This window comes from Gracilinanus agilis, chromosome 2, assembly GCF_016433145.1.
Source record: "Gracilinanus agilis isolate LMUSP501 chromosome 2, AgileGrace, whole genome shotgun sequence".
NCBI lineage: Eukaryota > Metazoa > Chordata > Mammalia > Didelphimorphia > Didelphidae > Gracilinanus > Gracilinanus agilis.
The window spans coordinates 61,331,167-61,358,855 of record NC_058131.1 but is presented as its reverse complement, the minus strand read 5'-3'; the positions used below and the strand labels follow the sequence as shown (position 1 = coordinate 61,358,855).

The following is a 27,689-nucleotide window of genomic DNA, read 5'->3' as shown; positions in this document are numbered from 1 at the left end:
TCAGGAACAGGCCCAGGAGCTGCCAATGACTCGATGGGTGCCCCAAACTTGCTCTATTTCTTTTTAGCTGGCTTCGGCGCTATAGGTGTTGTGTGTGGAGGGGGTGGGGGTGGGGTGGTTGCACAGCCCGTGATTTAGTGAGAGCTGTTTCACCCCTTTATAGCATGGAAATGCCTCGATTCCACGTACCTTCCACGTTGTGCCCTGTTGTGGGGTTCCTCCGTTCGTCTGGACTTGTTTTTATGTCCCCTTGAGGAGTTTTGTGTGTTTCGGTCAGGAGAGGTTAAGAGCTGCTTCTTACTCTGCCGCCATCTTAACCCGGAACCCTATGGTATTTTTTGAAAGAATTTTATACCACAATGACTTTGCTTAAAATGTTGGGGACAGCTAGATGGCTTAGCTACTTCTTAGCTATGTGACCCTGGTCAAGTCACTCTTCTGCCTTGGAATTGATACTTAGTACTAATTCAAAAACAGAAGTTAAGGGTTAAAAAAAATGTTGGCTAGTAGGTTTTTTTCAATAATCAGGCAATCTTTTATACTTGCTAATTCATTAATCCCAACCCTTGGGTTCCAACTGGTATTTTACCATCACAGAATTTGAGTTGGACAGAGCCTCAGTGAGAACTCAGTGTCTACAGAGGCACACAAGCATGTTTCCAAATAATTCTAGTTGTTAGAGATTCTTCTCTTGAACCCAATCCAAATTCTTCTTTTTGTAACTTATTTCCATTTACAATTGCACCTGGTTCTTCCTTCCTTTCACATGCCAAGCCCTTTAAAAAATGGATATCATTTCCTCACTGAGTTTTCTTCACATTAAATATCCTGGTTCATCAACTGATTTGCATAGGCCTTGGACTTGGTTGACACTCTTTGGCCTCTAATTTCCTGCACCCTCTGCAGTTTTTCAATGTCCTCCTTAATCATGGGTATCCAGAACTGAAGATGTGTGGACTAAGGAAGCCCCAGGTCCACTGATGAAGGTACTGCTGCCTCCATATTCCAGGAATTAATGGTAGTATAGTACTGTTTTCTCTTCATTTTGTTGCCCAGGCACCCTGTAATCTTAACTGCATCGCTTTAATGCAACCCATACTATCGTTTAGTGTCTACATCCCCAATAATATCCCCATCAGCCCATGTGTTCAAGCAGTTGTTTTTCTTCTGTATTTCTCCTCCCTCAGTTCTTCCTCTGAATGTGGCTAGTTTTCTTTCTCATAAGTCCCTCAGCCTTGCTCTGGATTCTTGCTGCTAGTAAAGAAGTCTGTTATGTTCAGTTGTATCAGTCTCTGTGTGTACAATGTTCTCCTTTAACCAGGAGTTTTTGAAAAGTGCTACTTTTCTCTCTGGTAAGTCTTATAATCTTTTGCTTTCGGAATATCGTTATCTTAAGATTTTTCTCTCTGTAGAAAGACCATTAGTTGTATAGTCTTATAGTTGATTGTGGTCCTTTGTTTACTAGAAGAAAACCAAAATGACATCACTATGTTGGAGTCAGTGTACAGCATGCCCAATTATGGCTGACCAAACGAATAAGAGCTCAGAAGGCTCTATCCCAGCTGGGGCACAAATAAGTTGTGGGGACATTTGGAGTGGAGATGTTTGTAAATTTGTGTATCTCACGTATCTTTTGAACTACTACAGTTCTACTTTGCACATAGAGCACAGTGTTGATGCATCAGTGTCTCCTAAGTCTCATAATTGATAAAGTTCTTCAGAAAGACTTGAGCATGTTCATATAACACTTCTGACCTCTGTGTGAGCACTTGCTTTGTGTGAGTTCTCAGTAAAAGAGTCTTTTAGGTTATTCAAACAGTGTGGCCATCTCATTGGAGTTGTGCTCTTGCAAGTAGTTTCAATGTTTGCAGCTTAGAGGAAAGAACCTCAGTATCTGGTACCTTATTTTGCCAGGTGATCTTCAGAATGTCCCTAAGACAATTCAAATGGAAGTAATTCAATTTCCTGGCATGGTGCTGGTGGTAGATTGATTAGGGTGGCAGAGACACAACAATGAGGTCAGCACTATGGCTCTGTAGATTTTCAGTTTGGTAGGTAGTTTAATGCCCCTTCTCTCTCACACTGTCTTTGGAGCCTTCCAAATATTGAGCTGGCTCTGGCAATGTGTGTGTCAACCTCATCATTTATGTTTACATCCCTGGAAAGTATTCTGGCAAGTGAAGCAAACTTGTCCCCAGCATTCAGAATTTCTCCATTTACTCTAACCAGTGATTCCACGTACACATGGTTTGGTGTTAGCTGGTGGAAAACTTCTTTTTTTGGTGTTGATTGTTAGGTCAAAATTAGCACAAGCAGTAGAGAATTTGTCTCTTGCTTAGTTTCATCCCATTCTCAGAGGCTGCATTGAGTACATAACCGTCTATGAACAGAAATGCGTGTGCCAATTCTCCCTCCACTTTAGTCTTGGCTTGTAGCCTTCAGAAGTTAAATAATTTAAAGCATTAGTGCAGTAGCTGACCTTGATGTCATTTTTGTCTTCTTTGAAGACTTCTGAAAACATCATGCTTAAAATAAGCATAGGAGGAAACACACAGCTTTGCTTCACTCCATTGGTGACTGGAAAAGTATGAGAACATTGTCCATTATCTAGGACATGTACAAGCATGCCATCATGGAACTGTTGTATAATACTTTTGAACTTCTCTGGGCAACTAGAGCACTGGACTTGGAATCAGGAAGATTAATTTTAATGAGTTCAAATCCAGCCTCAGACATTTAACTAGCTGTATGACTCTGGACAAGTCACTTAACTCTATTTGCCTCAGTTCCTCATCTGTAAAAATGAGTCTTTTTGGCTGCTTTGCTGCATTTTTTCTTTTAACTTGTAAGCTCTAGATTTTGGCTCTGTGTTTTAGATGAAGGCATAGATTTTTTTTTTAAACCTTTAACTTCTGTGTATTGGCTCCTTGGTGGAAGAGTAGTAAGGGTGGGCAATGGGGGTCAAGTGACTTGCCCAGGGTCACACAGCTGTCTTGAGGCTGGATTTGAACCTAGGACCTCCCATCTCTGGGCCTGACTCTCAATCCACTGAGCTACTCAGTTGCCCCTGAAGGCATAGATTTAACAAATTGGGAGATGACAAAACTGAGGAGAATTAATCAGTGTCAGTAAGCATTTCTTAAATCAATAAGCATCTATTCAGTATTTATAATGTAGCAGTAATCTTGCTAGGTGTTAGGGATACAAAGACAAAAATAAAACTATGTCAGTCCTCAAAGAGCTTACATTTTATTTATTTATTTTTTTAATTTTTAATTTTAAAATTTATTTAATTCAGAATATTTTTCCATGCTTACATGATTCATGTTCTTTCCCTCCCCCTACCTGGAGCCAATGAGCAATTCCATTGGGTTTTACATGTATCATTGTTCAAAACCTATTTCCAGATTATTACTATTTGCAATAGAGTGATCATTTAAAGTCAGAATCCTCAATCATATCGCCATCAAACCATGTGATTAATTGTATGTTTTTCTTCTGTTTCTGCTGCCACAGTTCTTTCTCTGGATAGCGTTCTTTCTCTTAGGTCCCTCTGGATTGTCCTGGGTCATTACATTGCTGCTAGTAGAGAAGTTCATTACATTCGATTGTGCCACAGTGTATCCGTCTCTGTGTACAATGTTCTTCTGGTTCTGCTCCTTTCACTCTGCATCAATTCCTGGAGGTCATTCCAGTTCACATGGAATTCCTCCAGTTCATTATTCCTTTCAGCACAATAGTATTCTATCACTATCAAATACCACAGTTTGTTCAGTCATTCCTCAATTGATAGACACACCCTCATTTTCCAGTTTTTTGCCACTCCAAAGAGAGTGGCCATGAATATTTTTGTGCAAGTATTTTCCCCTATTATCTCTTTATCTCTTTGGGATACAAACCTAGCAGTGGTATGCCTGGATCAAAGGGTAGGTAGTCTTTTAAAGCCCTTTGGGCATAGTTCCAAATTGCCTTCCAGAATGGTTGGATTGATTCACAACTTTACCAGCAATGCATTAGTGTCCCAATTTTGCTACATCTCCAACATTTATTACTTTCCTTTGCTGCCATATTGGTCAGTCTGCTAGGTGTGAGGGGGGTACCTCAGAGTTGTTTTAATTTGCATTTCTTTAATTATGAGAGATTTAGAACACTTTTTCATGTGCTTATTGATAGTTTTGATTTCATCATGTGAAAACTGCCTATTTATGTCCCTTGCCCATTTGTCAATTGGGGAATGGCTTGATTTTTTGTATGATTGATTTAGCTCCTTATACATTTGATAAATTAGACCTTTGTCAGAGGTTTTTCTTATGAAGATTTTTCCAATTTGTTGCTTCCCTTCTAATTTTGGTTGCATTGGTTTTGTTTGTACAAAAACATTTTAATTTAATATAATCAAAATTAATAATTTTACATTTTGTAATATTCTCCATTTCTTGCTTGGTCTTAAATTCTTTCCTTTCCTTTTTAAAAATTTTTTTTATTTTTAGAAAAATTTTCCATGGTTACATGATTCATGTTTTTACTTTCCCCTTCACCCCCTCAAGTTTCTCCCCACCCCCCATAGCTAACACCTATTTCCACTGGTTTTAACATGTGTCATTAATCAAGACTTATTTACATATTATTGATAGTTGCATTGGTGTGGTCCTTTCTGGTCTACATCTCCAGTCAAGTCCTCATCAACCCAAGTGTTCAAGCAGTTGTTTTTCTTCTGTGTTTCCTCTCCTGTAATTCTTCCTCTGAACGAGGGTATCGTTCTTTTTGTCCTGAGTCATTGCATTGCCGCTAGTACAAAAGTCTATTACATTCGATTTTACCACAGTGTATCAGTCTCTGTGTACAATGTTCTTCTGGCTCTGCTCCTTTCACTCTGCATCAATTCCTGGAGGTCATTCCAGTTCACATGGAATTCCTCCAGTTCTTTATTCCTTTGAGCACAATAGTATTCCATCACCAGCATATAAAATCACAATTTGTTCAGCCATTCCCCAATTGAGGGACATATACCCTCCTTTTCCAGTTTTTTGCCACCACAAAGAGCACAACTATAAATATTTTTGTACAAGTCTTTTTATCTATGATCTCTTTGGGGTACAAACCCAGCAATGATATGGCTGGATCGAAGGGCAGGCAGTATTTTAGATATCTTTGGGCATAATTACAAATTGCTATCCAGAATGGTTGGATCAGTTCACAACTCCACCAGCAGTGCATTAATGTCCCAATTTTGCCACATCCCCTCCAACATTCATTACTCTCCCCTGCTATCATTTTAGCCAATCTGCTAGGTGTGAGGTGATACTTCAGAGTTGTTTTGATTTTCATTTCATTTCATTATTAGAGATTTAGAACACTTTCTCATGTGCTTATTGATACTTTTCATTTCTTTATCTGAAAATTGCCTATTCATGTCCCTTGCCCATTTATCAATTGGGGAATGGCTTGATTTTTTATACAATTGATTTAGTTCCTTGTATATTTCAGTAATTAGACCTCTGTCAGAATTTTTTGTTATAAAGATTTTTTCCCAGTTTGTTGTTTTCCTTCTGATTTTGGTTGCATTGTTTTTGTTTGTACAAAACCTTTTTAATTTAATATAATCAAAATTATTTATTTTATATTTTGTAATTTTTTTCTAACTCTTGCTTGGTTTTAAAATCTTTTCTTTCTCAGAGATCTGACAAGTATACTATTCTGTGTTCACTTAATTTACTTTATATTCAAGTCTTTCACCCATTGTGAATTTATCTTGGTGTAGGGTATGAGATGTTGATCTAAACCTAATCTCTCTTGTACTCTTTTCCAATTTTCCCAGCAGTTTTTGTCAAATAGTGGGTTCTTGTCCCAAAAGCTGGGATCTTTGGGTTTATCATACACTATCTTGCTGAGGTCATTTACCCCAAGCCTATTCCATTGATCCTCCCTTCTGTCTCTTAGCCAATACCATATAGTTTCAGTGATCACTGCTTTATAGTATAGTTTAAGATCTGGTACTGCTAGGCTCCCATTCTTCACATTTTTTCTTCTTTAGTTCCTTTGATATTCTTGATCTTTTGTTCTTCCAAACGAATTTTGTTATATGCTGGAAGCCAGCCAGCAGCTCCAGGGGTCTGGAAAGTGTATGGTTTAGGTGAGAAAAAAAGAGTCAGAGAGACAGTGGATTTCTGGAAGCTGTTCTGAGAACTTTATGTGAAATTTCTATTTTTTCTTTTCTCTCACTTTTCTCTGACACTCACACAAATGCTGGGAAAATTTACATTTAAAAATCAAACGTAGAAGAACTCAAGGTTATACTTAATTGCATGAGAATTGGCACACAAAACTATTTCTACAATATAGATTATATTTAGTCTGAGGCTACCAAAAACTCTACTTTATCTAAATTTTATTTTTTTATTGTTATTGATTATTGATTTTTTTTTTAGAAAAAAAATTTTTTCCATGGTTACATGATTCATGTTCTTGCTCTCTCTCCCCCTACTCCCCTCACCAGTAGCCAATGTGCATTTCCACTGGTTTCTTCCTGTGTCATCTATCAAGACCTATTTCCATATTATTGGTAATTCCAATTATTGATAATTGTTCTAGGGTGTTTATTAAGAGTTTACATCCAAATTGTGTCCACATCAACCCATGTATTCAAGCAGTTTTTTTCTTTGGTGTTTCTACTCCCGTAGTTCTTCCTCTGAATGTGGGTAACGTTCTTTTCCATAAATCCCTCAGAATTGTCCCTTGGTCATTGCATTGCTGCTAGTACAGAAGTCTATTACATTTTTTTTTACCACAGTAATCCAGCCATACCATTGCTGGGTTTGTACCCCAAAGAGAGCATAGGGAAAAAAGATGTACAAAAATATTTATAGCCGCGCTCTTTGTGGTGGCAAAAAACTGGAAAACAAGGGTATACCTGTCAATTGGGGAATGGCTGAACAAATTGTGGTATATGCTGGTGATGGAATACTATTGTGCTTAAAGGAATAATAAATTGGAGGAATTCCATATGAACTGGAATAACCTTCAGGAAGTGATGCAGAGTGAAAGGAGCAGAACCAGAAGAACATTATACACAGAGACTGATACACTGTGGTAAAAAAAGTTTTATTTTTTTTTTAAAAGAACTTCAACATATTTCAAAAGTGGATTAGAGTGTGAGAACCCTCAAATTCGGGGAGACAAGTCTAACGTGAGAAAGTAGTAAAGTATAAGAATGTTTTGTTTCATAGGGTTAAATTCAGTGTGAGAAAATGAAGTGAGAGTGTTATGTTTTAATTTTGCCATGTTGTGTCCTTCCTACTTTTGAGGCAGAGAAAGAGAGGAAAAGATTAAAGCAGCTTCAAGGGTATGAACTATTAACTCATTAAATGCTGGTTTATTACAGAGTATTAAGGAGAATTCTATAATGGGAATTCTATGAATGGATCTCTATAAAATGATTTCCTACCTATACTATAAAACTTGAAGCTATTCTAAAAATATAGATTGTAGTAATTTTAATAATAAAAAGTATTAATCAGAAGAGAGTCACACAGAGGAGTCTGATTGGGTATCCGTCTATCCTAGGATGTGGCCTGATTTTCAGACAGTGGGATCATTGTAAGGCTTTGCCATTTACATTGACTCGATGGACCCTGTTGGAGACCCTTATTTCTCTGAGGGTCTCCCGGCAGTTATAATTTTTTCTAATTCAATAAAAAATGTTTCTTGGTCATTTGATAGGTATGCCACTGAATAAGTAAATTAATTTGGGTAGGATAGTCATTTTTATTATATTAGCTTGTCCTACCCATGAGCAGTTAATGTTTTTCCAATTATTTAAATCTAGTTTTAATTGTGTGAAAACTGTTTTGTAGTTGTGTTCATATAATTCCTGTTTGTCTTGGCGAATAGATTCCTAAATATTTTATATTGTCTAGGGTGATTTTAAGTGAAATTTTGCTTTCTAACTCTTGCTGCTTAGTTGTATTGGAAATATAGAAATGCTGATGATTTATGTGGGTTTATTTTGTATCTTGCAACTTTGCTAAAGTTGTTAATTATTTCCACTAGTTTTTTAGTTGATTCTCTAGGATTCTTTAAGTAGACCATCATATCATCTGCAAGAGCTTACATTTTATCAGGGAGAAAGAATCCTTGTACAAATAAAAGTATACAAAGAACACTGCCAGAATAATTGAGATAATTTTTAGTGAGATGCATGGTTATGATCAGGAATGCCTTCATATAGGAAGTATTCTTGAACTGAATTTTGAGGAAACCAGAGGTTTTCAAAGGTACAAGTGAGGTGAGAATGCATTTGAGGCATGAATGATAGTCATTACCAAAGTAAAAAGACAGGTGACGTAGTGTTCTGGGTGAGGAACAATGGCAAGAAGATCAGTCTTACTAGACTCTAAAATATGAGGGGAAGTAATATGTAAGAAGTCTGTAAGTTAGAAAATCGGTAGACTGTGAAGGGATTTAAATACTAAACAAAGAAGTTTGGAGTTAATCCTAGAGTTGGGAGGGAGCCAGTGGAGCTTACTGAGCAGGAAGTGACATGGTTAGACCTAGGTTTAGGAATATCACTTTGTCAGCTGTGTAGAAGAAAGACTAGAGAGGAGAGATTTGAGGTAGTGACACATAGTAGTAGACTTTTATGCTATTCTCTAGGTGAGAAGCAATAAGAGTCTGAACTAGTGTGATGGCTGTGTGAGTGGAGAAAAGGTGATATATGTAAGAGATGTGGAGAGAGAAAAAGGTTTGGTATCTTGAGTTGCAATGCGGGATGAGAGCAAAGGACACTTATTTCCAACCAAATAAAAACATTTTTCAGCATAGAAATATTGGGAGCATGTAAAGAGAGGGGAAGACAGGAAGGGACTTGCATCTTAGAAAGAAATAGTTATAGCCCCAGGAAAATAAGCATTTAATTATAAAGTATTCATATTTAAGGAGTAATGCTATATTCCCCATTCTTGCATGCCTATGAATGCTACATCTGTTTTGACTCCATTTATTATTATAAGTAGTAGGTAGGACCTGTTAGGACTTTTATGCTTATGTTTTTGTTTATTTTAAACCCAAGTATGTTTTCTATGTCATTTGAATTTTTACTACTCCTATGCTTTTTGGTAAGACACAGATTTCACAAAAGTAATTTTTCTTTCTAATTTGCCTCTAGCTTCAATCTCTCACTAAAATTTGTTTATAGCTTTTGTCCCATCTCACAAATCTTCATCTTTTCTCATTCATAACCATCAACCTAGAAGAGATCCTCTTAATCTCACTTAAGATTCCTCCTTGTGGCATTTTACTGTCTCTTCTATCTCTGATTTAGCTGACAGGCTATGTCAAGCTTTCTTAAATGCCATTTTGGTCATATAATATCCCTACTCATAAATCTTTGTAGCTTCTTGTTGTTGCTCTTGTCACATTTAATCTTGCTTACTGTGTTTTTCAAGGACCTTCCAAGGTTTGATTACTCTAATTTCGCTTTACTTTCCAACTTTGGCTTTTGGTCATGCAGATCTGTTGCTGTCTTCAACACATAACACTTCTAGTTTCAAAGCTTTGCTTATGATTTCTCTCACCAAGAAATATTGTTTACCTTCTGGCCTCTGGTCTTTCAGGTTCTGTCTCTCCCTCCCTGTTCCTCTCCCTGTCTTTCTCCTTCTCTCTTCAGAATCTACTTCTTCCTAAGAAACTTTTCTCTTCCTTTCCAGACCCTCTTCCCAAAGCAGTTCTTTTACAATAGCATCTCTATAGCATATAAAAATTAAACTTCAAATACTAGCTTTATGGAATAAATAATTAGAAATTTGTCATTTTAAAGACTTCTTGAAGTATATTAATAATAGTAATACAATAGTTAACACTATATAGTACTAGGCACCGAACTTAAATGCTTTATAATGTTCCCATTTGATCCTCATAACAAACATGGAAGATAGGCAGATAGAGGATATGTGATTTGCCTGAAGCTAGTAAGGACAGCTGAGTGGTGCAGTAGATAGAATGTCAGGCTTGAAGTTAGGAAGACTCATTTTCTGGAGTTCAAGTGTGACCTCAAACACTTGAAGTGACTCTGGGCAAGTCACTTAATCATGTTTGCCTCAGTTTTCTCATCTGTAAAATGAGCTAGCAAAGGAAATAGCAAACCACTGTAATATCTTTGCCAAGAAAACCCCTAAAAGGGTTATGAAGAATTTAGCATGACTGAATAACAACAACAGTAACCAATAGTATGTACCTCGTAGGTTTGTTTTGGGTTTTCAAAATTTAAAAAAAAAATTTTTTTTAACCTAGCATTTATTCAATTATCTGTCTGACTGCTGCTTCTTATTTTCTTTTGATGGTTTCTCATCTCATCAGCGTGCATGCACACAGAACACACACACACACACACACACACACACACACACACACACACACACACACACCTCTTAGCTTACCTTTGTCAGTCTTATATCACTGACTGCCTTTTGGATATCTCTAAATAGATGGCTCACAGGCATCTTAACCTCAGCATGTCCAAAACAGAAATTATCATCCTTTCCAAACCCTGTCTCATTTTTCTAACTTCATTTTTACTGTTGAGGCATTACCCATCTCCCTGTTCATCCTAGTTCAGAACCTCACCTTATCATACTCAGTTATCCCACATAACCAATCTCTTGGATAGGATTAGAGTTTTGCATCCTTTTCCTTTTCTCCACTTAACACATAAACCAGCTTGGTGCAGACCCTCATTCTCTCACTCTTGGACTACTACAGTAATGTTCAGATTGGTCTCCCCGATTCAAGTCTCATCCCCACTCCAATTAATCTTCCACTTAAATGCCAAATCAAACTTCTTATATGTGTCAACCGCCCACCCTAACACACATATTGAAACAACATGCATAACGAAAAGTATTAGACTAAATACAATTTCGAAAAGGCCCAAACATCATTGGACCGTTTGGCATCCTCCAACATTTGCAGATGCAGTAAAACTATTTACAATTACGCCCTCTCACATGGTAATCAGGAACCACTGGAATTTACTACCAAAAATAAATATGTAAAATTCTCTGGTTTTGAGAACACTCTCTGGCCCCTTTCCAGTCTTACATTTTACTCCCTCAGTGTTATAATCTAGCAACACTGGCCTTGTTGGTGTTCCTCTCATATTCCATTTCTAGACTTGATGCCTTTTTAGTGACAACCCCATCCCTGGAATGCCCTTCTCATCTATGATTTGTGGCTTCCCTAGCTTCCTTCAAGGCTTATTTTTTGCAAAAGGCTTTCCCAGTTTGTCCTAGCTGGTAGTGTTTTTCCTTTGAGGTTGCTTTCCACTTGCATTGTATGTAACCAGCATACATAACTATTTGGATATTGTCTCTTCCTTTATGAACTGCTCGAGGGCCAAGACCTTTAGTCTTTGTATCTTGTCATCTATTTTTTTTCCCCATGTTGTTTCTGCCTTAGATTGTTTGCTTCTAGAGGACCAGAATTATCTTTTTCTTTTCTTTGTGTCCTTTGTGCTTAGTGAGCACCATGTCTGGTACCTAGATTGATTTATTCTAATTATAAATTACTACTTACTACAAACCCCTTTCTTTCACCACCTTATGCACCTTTGTAAATGGAGGGGAGTTGTGAACAAAAAGATGAAACATAATAGAATATGAAGGAAGGAGCAAACATACCTAGCAATCATAACAGAGAATGTGAATGGGATTAACTTGCTCATGAGATGTAATTGTGACAGAATAGATTAAAAATCAGAATCTAATAACATTTGCTTTTTTTTTTTTAAACCCTTATCTTCCTTTTTAGAATCAATAATGTGTATTGGTTCCAAGAGAGAAGAGTGAAAGACTAGGTAAATGATCGTTAAGAATCACACAGTTAGGAAGTGTTTGAGGTCAAATTTGAATCCAGGACCTCTTGTTTCTAGGCTAGGCTCTCAATCCACTAGCTGCCCCCAACAACATTTGCTTATAAGAAATATAGATGAAACAAAGATTCACATATAATAAAGAAAAACTGTAATAAAAATCTTATGTCTCTGGTGTATTAAAAAAAAGTAGGGAAGGGCTATCTCAGATTCTCAGATAACAGTAAAAATAGGGTTAAAGAGATAGGGGGGTCTTCAGTTGTTTGTTTATAATTTGTTTTAAAATATGTGATTTATATATGTGAGCTAATAATATCAACATCTTCCTCTTTTGAGTTCTCTTTGGATTTGTTTTACTTTTTTCCCCTTGATTTTGTGGCTCTTTTTTTGATTTGAAAAATTTAATTAATTGAATTAGAATATTTTCTCATGGTTACATTGATTCATGTTCTTTCCCTTCCCTCCTCCTACCCCTCTCCCATAGCCAACGAGCAGTTCCACTGGATTTTACATGTGTCATTGATCAAGACCTATTTCCATATTATTAATATTTGCATTAGGGTTTTGTTTAGAGTCTGTATCCCCAGTCATATCCTCATCGACCCATGTGATCAAGCAGTTGTTTTTCTTCTATGTTTCTACTCCCACTGTTCTTCCTCTGGATGTGGATAGCATTCTTTCTCATAGGTCCCTCTGGATTGAACTGGGTCATTGCATTGCTGCTAGTAGAGAAGTCCATTACATTTGATTGTGCCACAGTGTATTGGTCTCTGTGTACAATGTTGTCCTGGTTCTGCTCCTTTTACTCTGCATCAATTCCTGGAGGTCATTCCAGTTCATATGGATATCCTCCAGTTTGTTATTTCTTTGAGCACAATAGTATTTCATCACCAACAGATACCACAATCTGTTCAGCCATTCCCCAATCAAAGGGCATCCCCTCGTTTTCCAATTTTTGCCACCACAAAGCGTGCTGCTATAAATATTTTTGTGCAAGTCTTTTTCCTTATCTCTTTGGAGTATAAACCAAGTAGTAGTGTGGCTGGATCAAAGAGCAGATAAGTCTTTTAAAGTCCTTTGGGCATATGTGGTTCTTATTTTTAATGTAATTTTAGAATGTATTATTCTTTTTCCTCTTTTCATTTAGTTCCCTTTTCTTTATATTTCTAAATATGTCATTTCTAATAATATAATCTCTTACATTCAGATATCACAATCTGTTCAGTCATTTTCCCCAATCATTGTATTTATATTGTTTCCAATTATTTTGTCATTACAAATAAAGCTTCCATGAATATTTTCATACATACACAGCTTTTTACCTTTTCAGTTATCTCAATTATACAATCCTAGTAATGGGATAATGAACATGAACAGTTTTACAGCTCTTATTGTTTTCTAAAAAATAATTCACAGCTGTTTGAGCAATGTAATATTAGGTCTCTTGTGTTCCTGTCAGCATTTAATTTGATCAACTTAATCAGTCTGGTTGTCAGATAACATATATTATCAGAACCATGTTTAGTTGGATTGGCCCTTAGGCCGCACACACAACCTGTTGTCAGGATCATACTCTTTCCAAAACCAAGTCTTTCCAGCTGGTCATACCCAGTGAAACTTTTGTTCTAGTGCCACAATCCCTGAGGCATGCAGGATTACCATTGTAGTATGATGATTGGTCATAGGTGGAATGAAAGGAGAATGACCCATCCAGATCTTTATAGTCATCAAAACAAGTCAGTATTGAAGTAGGAAGAAGTTAAGTTCCCCTTTTCTCCAACTCCTCTAAGAATCTAATTCTGGATTAGGAAATCCAAGAAAGAGAAAAACAAAAATCAGTTTTGTTTTGTTTTTTAAGTCCAGGTCAACAGATAGGTCTGTAGACACTGGGGACAGAGTCTGGCCAGGAGTATACCATGCAAAGATTTCAAAAACATACTAACTTTTTTGGCTCACATACTGAGTTTTTCAGTCATTAAAACCCACCTCTAGTTGGCTCAATGGATAGAGATAGAATTTCTTGATTGTTTCAAATCTGCCCTATGATCTAGCTATGTTATCCTGGGCAAGTTGCTTAAGCCTAGTTTGCTGAGCCCTTACTTCTCTTCTGCTTTGAAACTGATACTTGGTATTTTTGTTTGTTTTAGGTTTTTCCATGTTTTTATTTATTTTTAATTAATTTATTTTAAAGTATTTTTCCAGGATTACATGATTCATGTTCTCTCCTTCCCCTCTTCCCTCCCTCCCTCATAGAGCTGACAAGCAATTTCACTAGGTTATATATGTATTATCATTCAGTACCTATTTCCATATTATTCATTTTTGTAATCAAATAATCTTTTAAAAACTAAACTCCCAATCATAGAGCCATATAAACAAATGATAAATCATATGTTTTTCTTCTGCATTTCTACTACCACAATTCTTTCTCTTGATGTGGATAGCATTCTTTCTCATGAATCCCTTGGGATTGTCCTAGATTCATTGCATTGCTATTAGTAGCAAAGTCATTCCACAGTGTTTCACTTCCTGTGTATGATGTTCTTCTGGTTCTGCTCATTTCACTCTGCATCAGTTCATGGAGGTCTTCCCAGTTTTTATAGAAATCAAGTAGTTCATCATTCCTTATAGCACAAGAGTATTCTAGAGCACAAGTTGTTCAGCCATTCCCTAATTGAGAGATGCTTCCATATTTTCCAATTTTTTTGCCACCACAAAGAGTGTAGCTATAAATATTTTTGTGCAAACATTTTTTTCTCTTTGGGGTACAAACTAAGTAGTGGTATTGCTGGATCAAAGGGCATGCATTCTTTTAAAGACTATTGGACATAATTTCAAATAGCCCTCCAGATGATACTTGGTATTGATTGTAAGACAGAAGGTAAGGGTTAAATTTTTTTAAATTTTAATGACAAATTTCCGTATGAGTTTTCCCAAGTGATAATATAATCCAAATTGTTTCCTTCCCTTCCTCCCAGAGCCGGCAAGCAATTCAGTCAGAGTTATGCATGTATTATGCAAAACAAGTTTCCATATTATTCATTTTTGTAAGTGAATAATCTTCTAAAACCAAACTCCTAAAACATATATCCATATAAACAAATGATAAATCATATGCTTCCATCTGTATTCTTACTCCAACATGTGTGAAGGAAGTTATTAAGAAACCCTTTATCATAAGGGCAGAGTCTAAGCCCTGGTGCCCCCTGGTGTCCCCTGACATCCCTGTGAGTGTCAATGTGGCCATGGAGGGAGGAACTAGTGGGGTTTAAAATGTGAGTGTGGGAAAGAGGGGCCCTTGACCTATATGATTCTAAGATATAGTTTTCACATCTTTAAAAACGGGGATAATCGCAACACTTGCCAGATCATTGAGAATCAAATGAGATAACATGCAAATTACTTTGCAAATCTTAGAGCACTTCATAAATGCTATTATTGTTTAATACCAAAGATAAAGATAATCAAGTTCAGCTGTGTAACTGTTAGAACATAAATATCTTGTTGAGCATGCTAGACATTTTAAATGGTTGTAAATATTTATGTTATGGAGGAGGAAATGGCAAACCAATCCAGTATCTTTGCCAAGAAAACCCCAAATGACATGACTGAAAGGACTGAATAACAATTTGTGTCAGCAATAAAACTGATAGTGCCTAATACTATTTTAGTAATTGTTGCATTTAGAAAATGTTTTTCAACACCATCAATGCCTTTATGTTACATTGTAACAGTTGTGATGACTTTAACTGAGTCATCTATATTCTTATTTCTTTCACTTAGTTTTTCAAAAAGTAAAATGTTGGATGTGATTAAGGGTGCTGAGGAATTATTCTCTTAACTATTTCAGCAAACATTGATTAAGCACATGCATATATCTCTAGCTTATCTAAAATGTTAATGTGACGGAGATGATGCTGATTTTTTTTCTATATTTTTTCCAAATTGATAAATACTTATTTTCTCTTCCTCTTAATCCCCCTCATTGAACAATAATGAAAAAAGAAAACCCTTATAACAAATGTGCATTCTCAAGTTAAATAAATTACTACACTGGCTATATTCTAAAATGTATATTTCATTCTTAATTTTAACTTGGAAAATGGTATTCCTAAATGAAAAGGCATGCATAGTTTAGTAACCTTGGGGGGAGGGGAAATAATTCCAAATTGCTATTCAGAATGGCTGTATCAATTCACAAATCTACTAGCAGTGCATTAGTGTTCAATTTTCCTGTAGGCCCCCTACTATTTGCCACCTTCCCCAAACTGATACATGTGGGAAGTAGGACCTCAAGTTGCTTTAGTGGTATTTCTCTATTAGTGATTTGGAGTATTTTTTCATATATCTATAAATAACTTGAATTTCTTCCTTTGACAATTGCTTGTCCATATCTTTTACCACTTATCCACTGGAATAGTTCTTAACTTTATAAATCTGAATCAATTTCTTTTATATCTTGAATTTGAGACACTTATCAAACTTCCTGAAAAGGTTTTTTCCTAGTTACCCATTTCCCTTCTAAATTTACTTCATTGATTTTGTTTGTGCAAAACTTATAAATTTTACACAATCAAACTTGTCCATTTTATCTTCTGATCTTCTTAGTTTATTTTTTAAAGTTTTATTGATGACTTTTGTTTTTATATCAAATGGTTATTTACCCCTTTCCTCTCTAAATCCCCTATGAGTTCTTCCTTGTAACCAAAAAAAGAAAAAAGTTAAGCACAAACAACTGCTGGTAATTGATTGCATCTGCATCTGATAGTATGTACAACATTCCATATCTGTAGTCTCTTTTCTCAATGAAAAGGAAGGAGATATTCTATTCTTTGGGACCAAACTTGTCATTGCAATTAATAAGCATTTAGCTTCATTTTTATGATCTTTTCATATACATTATTATAGTCGTGTTCTTTTTCTTTCCCCCCCCAGATACTGAACAAGCTGATTGTGCGTCCATTTACATCTTTAATGTAGATCAGCCTCCATCAACTGTAAACCAGCCAATTTGCATTCCTCACCATGGATTACAGCCTCACACCTCAGTTTTGTCATCACCTCTTCATCTGCAAGGTCATAAAAACTATGAAGGAATTGGTGAGATTCCTGAATCTAAGTATAGTCCACTAGGTGGTCCCAAACCTTTTGAATGTCCTAGTATTCAAATTACATCCATTTCTCCCAATTGTCATCAAGGAATAGATGCTCATGAAGATGAACTGCATACAAATGGCTCAGAAAGTGATTATTTGGAAAGACCTTCTAGAGATCATCTCTATCTTCCACTTGAACCATCATACAGGGACTCATCCCTTAGTCCAAGTCCTGCCAGCAGCATATCTTCCAGGAGTTGGTTCTCAGATGCCTCTTCTTGTGAGTCTATATCTCATGTTTATGATGATGTAGAGTCTGAGCTCAATGAAGCTGCTGCCCGATTTACACTTGGGTCTCCTTTAGCTTCTCCTGGTGGTTCTCCAAGAGGTCCTGGTGATGAATCTTGGCCACAACAGTATGGATTTGGACATTCATTATCACCTAGACAGTCTCCTTGTCATTCTCCTAGAACTAGTATCACTGATGAAAATTGGCTTAGCCCTAGACCAACATCTAGGCCTTCATCAAGACCTACCTCCCCATGTGGGAAGCGACGACACTCCAGTGCTGAAATTTGTTATGCTGGTTCACTCTCACCTCATCATTCACCAACCCACTCTCCTGGCCATTCCCCCAGGGGGAGTATAACAGAAGATACATGGTTAAGTACTTCTCTCCATGGTGTGCAAAGCCTGAGTCCTGCACACTTTCCATTTCAGTGCTGTGCAGAGACTGATATCCCTCTAAAAACAAGAAAGACCTCTGATGATCAGACTGCTACTTTACCAGGAAAAATAGATGTCTGTTCAGATGACCAAGGAAATTTGTCACCATCCCTAGAGGCTACCATAGATGATAGTCCTGGGTGTCAGCATCCTTTAAAGAAAGATTTATCTAGTGACCAATTTCTTTCAGTTCCTTCACACTTTACCTGGAATAAACCAAAGCCTGGCCATACCCCTATATTTCGGTAAGGGAATATAATTAAGTAAATTTGATTTCTTCTTAGGAATAAATCAATTGTATTTTACATAGTTCACTTAATTTAACTTCATCTGTGCAAAATAATGTATTTCAGTTTCTTTGAAGTAACTAGCTCAAAATCCAAGTTAATTTTATTTATTAAGATGTTTTTTGGGATGGTATTTTGGTACTTTTTTTTTAGTAGCTAGTCATAATTATAGAATATCCAAAAGCATACAGATTATACTGCAGTGTGAGGCTTTATAATTTTGTTGATGAAATATTAGACTAGTAGAGTTCTGCTAAATAGCTCCCTGACCTTTGATAAGTGAACATTGACAAGCAATTTGTCTTAGCAACACTCATTGGGAAATATGTAACACTTTTCCTCCCCTGTATATAACTATACCTCTTTTTTTTTCCTCTACCACCCATCTCCCTTACCTTCTATTTTTCTTTTCATTTATTTTTCTATTTCCCCTGTCAATTTTCTCCTTTCTCATTAACTGATTATAATATAGAACTGAAATATATATTTTAGCATTGTTTTCCTTGACACTCGTTTAGAAAGCAAGTGCTTGTATGTGGTCACATAGTTGGTGTGCCTTTAGAGGGAGGACTAGAGCTTAAGTCTTCCTAACTGCAAAGTCATACCACTTCTCAGTTCCGTGTATCTTCTTTCTAAAAATATTTGTGCATACAGAGATACCACCTTTCTGGGTAAACTTTTTAGTATTTAATCACTCTGAAATTAAAGAAATTTATTCTGACAACTCATAGTTTGTCTTCCTAATCACTTATGTTCTCTTTAGAAATAAAACTGATTTATGTCTACTATATAAATTTTTATATGCTTCAAAACAAGTGATAAATCCTTTAGCTTTTCCTCTAGGCTAAAAAGTTCAAGACTGATATTTTCTTTATTGTTAACAAGATTTTTGTTTTTATCTGAACTTTATCTATGGGTCTGCCTCAGCAACATTATTTTATTTGTCTTTTGTAAAGTTGAAAAGACCTTGTACTACCCCTTTAAACCACATTACCCAAACTCCCTTTCACGATACCCATAATTCCTTAAGCCTTTTCCTTTTGGTCATTGGTTTTTGCAGGCTGTATTGAAATGGGAGTTTGGGTGTGGTCACGGGGTCTTTTGCACAGGAGATGGCGTGGTGAAGGGTGAGTTGGGTAATGTAGTTTAAAGGGGTACAAGGTCTTTTCAACTTTACACTTTTATCCACTCCCATGACAACCATCTTAATCTAATCCCCATAACTTTTTACCCATACTATGGTAGTGTCTTTCTAGTCAGTATTCCTGCTTTTACATTTTCTCCATTTTCTAGTCATTCTCTCTTAGAGAGCCAAAAGGACCTTCTTCAGGCTTTGATGTGATCTCGCTCTCTTTTCTCCTCTCTCTCCCTTTCTCTCTTCCTCCTACCCCCTACACACACTCATTCCGTTCAATGTCCTTCAGAAGCTTTCAGTGGCTTCCTGGTGCCTCTAGGATAAAAATAGATTCTTCTAGCTCACTTGAAATCCATCATTTGATTCCCGTTACCCCCCTTCATCCATTTACATTTTAACCAAACTGGGCTGTTCTCTGATCTCAGCAATCTACTTCTTGCTTTGGAGCCTTTCCTTAGCCATCCTCACAGCACTTAGAAGTCTGATCTTCCTTCAAAATATAAAGCTGCTATTCCCCTCACCTCCTCCACAGCCCTGTTATACTTCTTCCTCTTTTGATTTGTTCATGTATATTATAGCAAACTCTTCCTGTCAGAGACTGTTGCATTTGGTATCTCTACCTCACAACAGTGCTTCTTGTGTTTGCTGAATAGACTTAAAAAAAAAGTATACTTAAAAAATAAACTAAAAAAGTAAGTAGTTTTTTTTTTTTTTAAACTCTTACCTTCTATCTTGGAGCCAATACTATGTATTGGCTCCAAGGCAGAAGAGTGGTAAGGCCTGGGCAGTGGGGGTTAAGTGACTTGCCCAGGGTCACATATCTAGGAAGAGGTATTAGTTTTAATAGGTATTTGATCAGTATTGAACATAGCAAAGTAATTACCACTTAACTCTTATCACATTAATGTATTCTGAATTAAGGATGTCTCAGAAACACTACCATCAATGGGACATGGTTCATATGTGGTCAGACATAAAATTTCCTCTAGTCTGTATATTTCATAATCTTTATGACTTATAGAGAAGATAAGTTACACATTCTTTGCCTCTAAATCAGTCCACAACAGGTTGTTTCACAAGATTCTGTTGGTTACTTTTTATAAGGGGAAGGATATAAGCATTTTATATAGCATCTACTAGATGGTAGATACACTTTTAAAAAAATTCTCTACCTTTTTTCCCCCTTATTTTTAGACTGTTTAGAGTTGGGAGGGAATTTAGAGGTTATCTAGTCCAACATTATATGCAATGTAAAAATCCCTAATACAACTTTCTGACAAGTGATCACCTGGATATTTCAGCCATGGGCTTCAGGTTTTCCTTCACTTCCTTGCTCTGGACCAATAAAGGGCCAGAAAGCAAATAAGATATCTGGGTTGCTTGAGCTATATAAGTGTGAGAAAACTTCTTGTGTCAAGCTTCAAATCTGACCAGATTTCTGATCAACATAACTAGGTCCCTTAGTTAAGGATCTCTTAAGTAGCAGGTAGAGGTGGTCCAATTTCCTAGCCACACAGGATTAGGTTCAAAAAATACAATAAGGTTTTGTCCCATTTCCAACAATTAAATGACATTTTCTCATAAAACAGAAATTGAATTAGATTCAAATTGAATAGAAAGAGAACTGAGCTAGATCCAGAATTGGTACTTAGTTCCTACAATTCCCACCATATTCATATTGAGTTCTAAAGGGGCTGTAGTGTTCCCTATTTCCTGCTGCAGAGCAGCACCACTAAAATTTTAGTAGTGAAAAGACAGGCCTTTGTTTTCATGGGAATTTTTGGTTCAGAAAAATAGTTTTGAAGTTTCTTGAAAGCAGTCTAGCCTTTTGAACTCTAGGCCCAGTTTAGAGTGCATCTTAACTATCTGTCCCAGATATATAGTCTGTTAGACAAGCTCAACAGGACATCACATTCTTCGTTTTCTTAATATAAAGCACACAGTTCTTTTTTTAAAACCCCTACCTTCTGTCTTAGAATTGATGCTAAGAATTGGTTACAAGGCAAAAGAGAGGTAAGGGCTAGGAAACTGGGGTTAAGTGACTTGCCCAGGTCACACAGGATCACCAGCTAAAATGTATCTCTGAGGTCAGATTTTAACCCAGGACCTCCTTCTTGGCTCCAGGCCTGGCACTCTCCACCAAGCCACCTAGTTGCTTTGGACACACAATTCTTTAGAATATTTTGACCTGCATAGTGGTGTTTTTACTTCTATGATCTGAACATTGTTTCATACAAATCCTATTAGCTTTCTTAGAGAGTGGGTTGATTATACTTTAGGTTTACTAAACTTCATACAGATCATACTTGAGTCATTTGCAAGCTATACCTTTCTCATTGTGTGTGTACTAATCCACTTAGAAGTTTAAACTTAAATGCAGAATTTTACAATTATAACTGTTAAAGCTTAAGATGGCTTCAGCCTCTCTATTTTTGGAGCTTGTCGCAATAATTTTAAATTTCAGCTCTGTAATCAGTATTAGTTCTCATTACTACCTTGTTAGCAAATTTGAATACATATCTATTGATCAAAATGTTAAGTAGTATAAAACATAGGCTTTGATTGTGCCACTAGGGAATTCATTTGGTGTTGCCTTTAGTCTCTTGACTGAGAGTCATTGGGTATCATATAAGTAATAGGATAGCAAAGCTACTTTCCCAAAGTTAATTTGTTTATTTTGTTAATTTTCCATTTTCTCACCCTAACATTCCTATTGTGTCTAACTATGAAATTAGAATTTCTACTATTTCTTTACCTGTGCATGGATTATATGATCTTATAGTAAAAAGAGTCTTTATTGTTTGTTAGCCATTCATTTTCTATTCTCAAAAGTTATATAAATTCAGAAGACATTTCTTTGAACAGTTGCTGTATGTATAACAAATATTTAAAAAGTTATATGTTTTTTTTCTACCTTTATCATAGGAAAGTATATTTGATTATTGGCAGTTTTTGATCCATGCATTTCATTTTAAGCATGATAAATTTTGGTTGGGCATGACTTGAAAACTGTGCTATTTAAAGGCTGATGTATAAATGAGATTTTTTTCAAAAGACTGGTATAATTGTTACCACTTAGTTTTAATGTAATTTATGTATTTGAGCAGTGTCTAGTTCATCACCAACTACAAATTTGTTAGCCAGTTTCAATACCATTTGCCTGATCAACTCTAATACACTCTCCATGGCAGTTGCTCTTTCCTTAGAATACTTCTTGGTAGACACCTTAGCTTAAAAATCATATAAAAGATCCCTCATCTAGTCTTCCTTTGTGTCAACTACAAGAGGATGAGGTGGCCCTTCATGTCAACACCAGCGCTTCTACTTACATTTTTATCTCATCTACTCCATTTTTCTTCTGGAGGTTGGCTCTTTAATAGTTGACCTCTCTCCTAATTTTCAATCTCGTCTATCCCTTGGTTCCTTTCTTGCTGCCTTTGAACATGCCCAGATCTTCTCTATTCCTAACTTTCACTTGACTCTACTTTCATTTCAAGATATACCAATGTCTCTGATCTTTTATAGCTAAATTTCTATAGAAAAAGTTGCTTGCATATGATTTTTTTTGTTTTTTTTTAAACAATTGTATTGTATTATTCTCAAACACTAAAAAAAGAGCCTTACTACATGTAACTGAACACAAAAATAATATTCTATATTAAATTATGAATTGTTCTCAGGTCAGAATTGAGTTTTTCAGAATTAATTTCTTTCTTAGTTTTTGATTGGAGGATAGGTTTTTAAATGGGGAGGTTAGGTTCCCTCTACAAATAGCTATTGAAAAAAATTTTTAATGCACATTAGAGAACAAAAGGAAGTTTAAACAATTGTTTTGAAAATACTCTGTAGAATTTATTATACTAAAAAGACTAAGTACTTTAAATGGAGATTTATAGTTTCAGATGGAGTTATCTTTTTGTGGTCTACAATTGTATGTGGTAATGTTCTTTTTTAGTGTTTAAATTGAGAATTAAAAAATAATAATAATTTGATAAAAAGGGGAGAGAGTTTTTTTCCCCTAGGACCTAATATGATATGAAGGGATTAAGGAGAAGAGAGGGAGAGGGGTAGAGAGAGGGAGACAGAGGGATGAGGAAGAAGATGAGAGGAGGCAATCTGCTAGAGAAGATATGTTGAAATTGGGATCAAGGATGCATATAGAGTTTCTTTTCCTTTTTCTTCACCAGCATAGCTTCCAGCTTATAAGCTTCATTGTGCATATATACATGTGGGTGAAAGTCAGGAAGACCCACTTCAAAGTCCTTCTTAGTATACAGACTAGCTATATGACCGGGCAAGTCATTAACTCAGGTACCTCTCCAAGTTTCTTAAGTAGCAGTCACAGATTTACATTGGTGAAATGAGACTCCTCAGCATTTTTACCAATACAATCATACACCTGGAGAAAAAAAGGTTTTGAGTATTATTTTTAAGAGGTTATAGTTCAGAAACTTGTCAGTTCAGAGGTCAAAATTAGCCATTTTCTTCTAACAAGAAGAAAACAACAACTGGAAAATGGGAAGGCAAGTATAGTTTTTATTCTTTTAAATAAGTGATAATTTTGTTTAATACAGTTTTCATTTTTTAAGTACTTTGTTTCTGAGACCAAGTAACTTAAAAGCTATAACTCTGGCAAAAGTAGCTTTTCTCTCTTAGTAATGGTAAAGCAATATTCACCTTTGTGTTTTCTTTGTAGCACATCCTCATTGCCTCCTCTAGATTGGCCTTTACCAACTCATTTTGGACAGTGTGAACTGAAAATAGAAGTACAGCCTAAAACCCATCACCGAGCCCACTATGAAACTGAAGGGAGTCGTGGTGCAGTAAAAGCATCTACTGGAGGACATCCCGTTGTGAAGGTATCAGGTTTTTGAGCTTTTATTTGCTCGGTGGGCAAACCAATTGAGACTCTTTATCTGTTCTGCAGTAAAGAATGATTATCTATACCTAGAAAGTTGCTTGTGAGCACAAAGTGAAAAACTATTCCAAGATGGGAGGTGAAAAATGGCTGCAGCATTGCCAACATGACACAGTTGAAGAATATCAAGAGATTTTCTTTTGGGTGGGCAGTCTTCCTTAAAGCCTCCAGAAAGGCATTCACTGTGTAGGGAATTCCTGTAAATCAGTCCTTGGGCTCAGGACTGTGGCTATTGACAGGGTACTTTTGGGAGAATTTGCCTTTCTATTCTAGGTGTCTTTAGGGATCTCATAATTTAAATGTTCCAGAATTATGCTTATTGTAAGATTAAAATTTAATATCTAATACTCCAAGTATTATATTTTTATAAGATTTATTAATAATTTGAAGTAGTAGAGGAAGATGATAGCCTTAGAAAAGAGAAACTTCCCCAGACTGCTCCAGATGGAGAAGAGAACAAAGGTGGGGCCACACCCACATTTATCCATACAACTTAAACATACAACTTGGGCATGGAAAGGAAAGGGATGCTGGGTAATGTAGTTCAGGGGTACCAATTTTCTAACTACACATTAATGCCTTTACTTCATTTAACATATGGTATACTTGGAAGTATTAGTGCCAGTGTTTTTGAATATTCATCTTCTCCTTTATGGTTATTCTTTGAGTTCCCAAATTGGTAGGTCATTCCTCATTCTTCCCACAGCTTGGGCAGCCCCTTATTGGTCAGCAGAATAGAAGACATGGAACCAGTTTCAAGTACTAGATTTTTTCTTTACTATGAAATCATTTCTAACATACAGCATGAAAACTAAAAGCAATATGGTTCTCTTTGAGACCTAGAAAAAAGGAATGCCTACATTGTACCAGAATTTCAGAGATATAAAGCCTGCTTCTTTATGGAGTTTCTGATAACTAAACCAATCGTGGTTCAGATTTGAAAGAAATTTAAATAAGTACTGACATAAATTATGGCACACAAATAGACTGGGCAAGTAAGCTTAAGTGTCTGAGACTAATTACTCTCCTAAGACTCTTCCTAGGTCTATGGGAGAGGCATTTTTAGATATTTTATAAAACCTGCCTTATTTACATTCAATCCAGTATTTTTGTTACATTGGACTGAACTAAAATATTCAAGTTTGCCAACTGGCAAAAAAAAAAAAGTTAGGTTATGCTTTTTTGGTTCTTGGAGTTGTGTGCAAATGCTTTAATTTTTAATAAAACTGCCAAATGATAGTGCATGGCCAAAGTAAACAGATGCAATGGTGATTTTTTTTTTTTTTTTGCAATAGTGATTCTTGATTTGTATTGATAAAAAGTTTAGATTGAATTCACTTTCATAATTCCCTGATGCAGGCTGAATTCTTATGATGTTGTGAGTTGATTACACTTTTGAACCTTAGTAAACATTAATTGTTAGAACAGGTTCATTAACAGTGAAACTCTAGATATAACTACCAGTTATTGAAGCAGTAAAGATAATAAAATTTAGCTTAGTTACCAGATAGAATATAAAACAAGAGGGGGCATATGTATATTTAGTTTTAGGAGTAGGAATTCTCAGGAATAGGAGAAGAAATGTTATATTAAAGGGCTTATTGAAGTATAGTCTAAAACAATGTAGCATCATTTTTTCTTTGTTCGTTACAACATTAAATACCAAATAAAATGAACATTTGCATGACTTAATAGAGCAGATAATGAGAATTATAATGAAAGTATGAATAGTATGTTCAGCTTTTATTTTAAAGTATGTAATTCATTGTTACTTTATTTTTTAAAATTATTTTTAGTTCCAAATTCTCTCCATCCACCCCCTCCCCCAGTCATTTCTTAATGATACTCCTTGTACTTGTGAAGTCGTGTGAAACATATTTCCATATTTGTCATTTTGCACAAAAAAAGTAAAAAAAAAATAAAGAAAAAATTTTAAATGCTTTTATAATAAGCCCTTTGGAATTGTTTTGGACCATTGTTTTGATTAGAATAGTTAAGATTTTCACAGTTGATCACCATTTTAACAGTGCTGTTAGTGTGTACAGTGTTCTAGTTCTGCTCACTTCACTCTCCATCGGTTAATATACGTTCCCATGTTTTTTCTGAAATCATTCTCTTCATCATTTCTTACAACACAGTAGTATTCCATCAGTCATTTACCACAAATTATTCAGCCATTTCCCAATTGATGGATGTCTCCTCAAATTCCAATTCTTTGTTACCAGAATAAAATAAGAGCTGCTGTAAATGTTTTTGTACATATAGGTCCTTTTTCTTTTGTCTTTGTTCTCTTTGGCATACAGACCTAATAGTGTTATTTCTGGCTTAAAGGATATGCACAGTTTTATAAACCCCTTTGCTCATAGTTCTAAATTGTAAATGGTTGACCATTTCACAACTACCATCAGTGCATTGATGTATTTATTATTCCATATCCTCTCTAACATTTGTTGTTTTTCTTTTCTGTTATGTTAGTCAGACTGATAGGGGTGAGGCGATACTGCAGATTTCTTTTAATTTGCATTTTTCTAGTATTGGCGATTTAAAGCATTTTTTTTTTAAACCCTTAACTTCTGTGTATTGGCTCCTAGATGGAAGAGTGGTAAGGGTGGGCAATGGGAGTCAAGTGACTTGCCCAGGGTCACCCAGCTGGGAAGTGTCTGAGGCCAGATTTGAACCCAGGACCTCCCATCTGTAGGCCTGGCTCTCAAACCACTGAGCTACTCAGCTGCCCCCTAAAGCATTTTTTTATATGAGTATGATATGAGTATTGATAGCTTTGATTTCTTCTGAAAAGTTTTGCCTATTCATATCCTTTGACCATTTACCAATTGGGGAATTATTTATTTTTAGAAATTTGACACAGTTTTGTGTGTATATTGTAAAATTTAAATTAATAACTCCATTTCCCATAAAGTTTATTAATAATCACTTGAAGTAGAAGTAGTAACTAGATAGAAGTAAAAGCCTATATTTCTAACCTAAGTTAGACCATGTGTGCAGATTCTCCTGCCTGGCTCTCTAGCTGCCTTCTGGGAAGTAGAAGGGGGTTGGTGCCACACCAAAACTTTTATCCTCCATTCCCACTCCCCACCTCTCCCCCATCGCGCACATGCATGTATATATCCATTCATCCATTCACGCAGTATAAGTATGCAAATGGGATGCTGGGTAAGATGAGCTGGGTCAGCAGAGCCTTAGGGAGTGAACTCTTATCTATACAATTCCCCCTCTGTGATTCCAGTGGGAGACATGCATGTTGAAATCTCCCAGATTTACATGCCTAGTCTCCCTAATGAATCATTTCAGATAACCAGCCTATATCTCTAAAGATCTCTTACTAAAGGTGCATACAATATTGTGCTTTTTAAGGAGAAATTACCATAATTTGGGGATATGAGGGAAATAAGAGAGAAAGAGGACAAAACCAATGATTGGTGGGCACATTAACAAAAAGCCAATTGGGGTCAATCCCCTTTGACATAAGAGTTTACATTTAGAGTAAATGTTTTCAGCCCCACTCAGGTCAATTCACTACATCCCAAAGTTTTCTGGATCTTTTGATGCAGTGTATGGTTTCTGCAGGCTTCTCCATGGTGCCTTCTCCAAACAGTTCACTTTCTTGATTTTGGGGAGTTAGCGAGTTTCTTTTCCTGAAATTACT

General features: G+C 36.0%; 1 protein-coding gene across 2 annotated transcripts in view; it reads left to right on the top strand.

The window, feature by feature from the left end:
• NFATC3 (nuclear factor of activated T cells 3) overlaps nt 1-27,689 on the top strand; it is a 182,840-nt gene that overhangs the window by 48,217 nt on the left and 106,934 nt on the right. For both annotated transcript variants that reach the window (XM_044663206.1, XM_044663207.1), the window contains exons 2-3: nt 16,799-17,930; nt 23,804-23,966. In XM_044663206.1, coding sequence (XP_044519141.1) covers nt 16,799-17,930; nt 23,804-23,966 — 1,295 coding nt within the window. The remainder of the gene's footprint in view (nt 1-16,798; nt 17,931-23,803; nt 23,967-27,689) is intronic.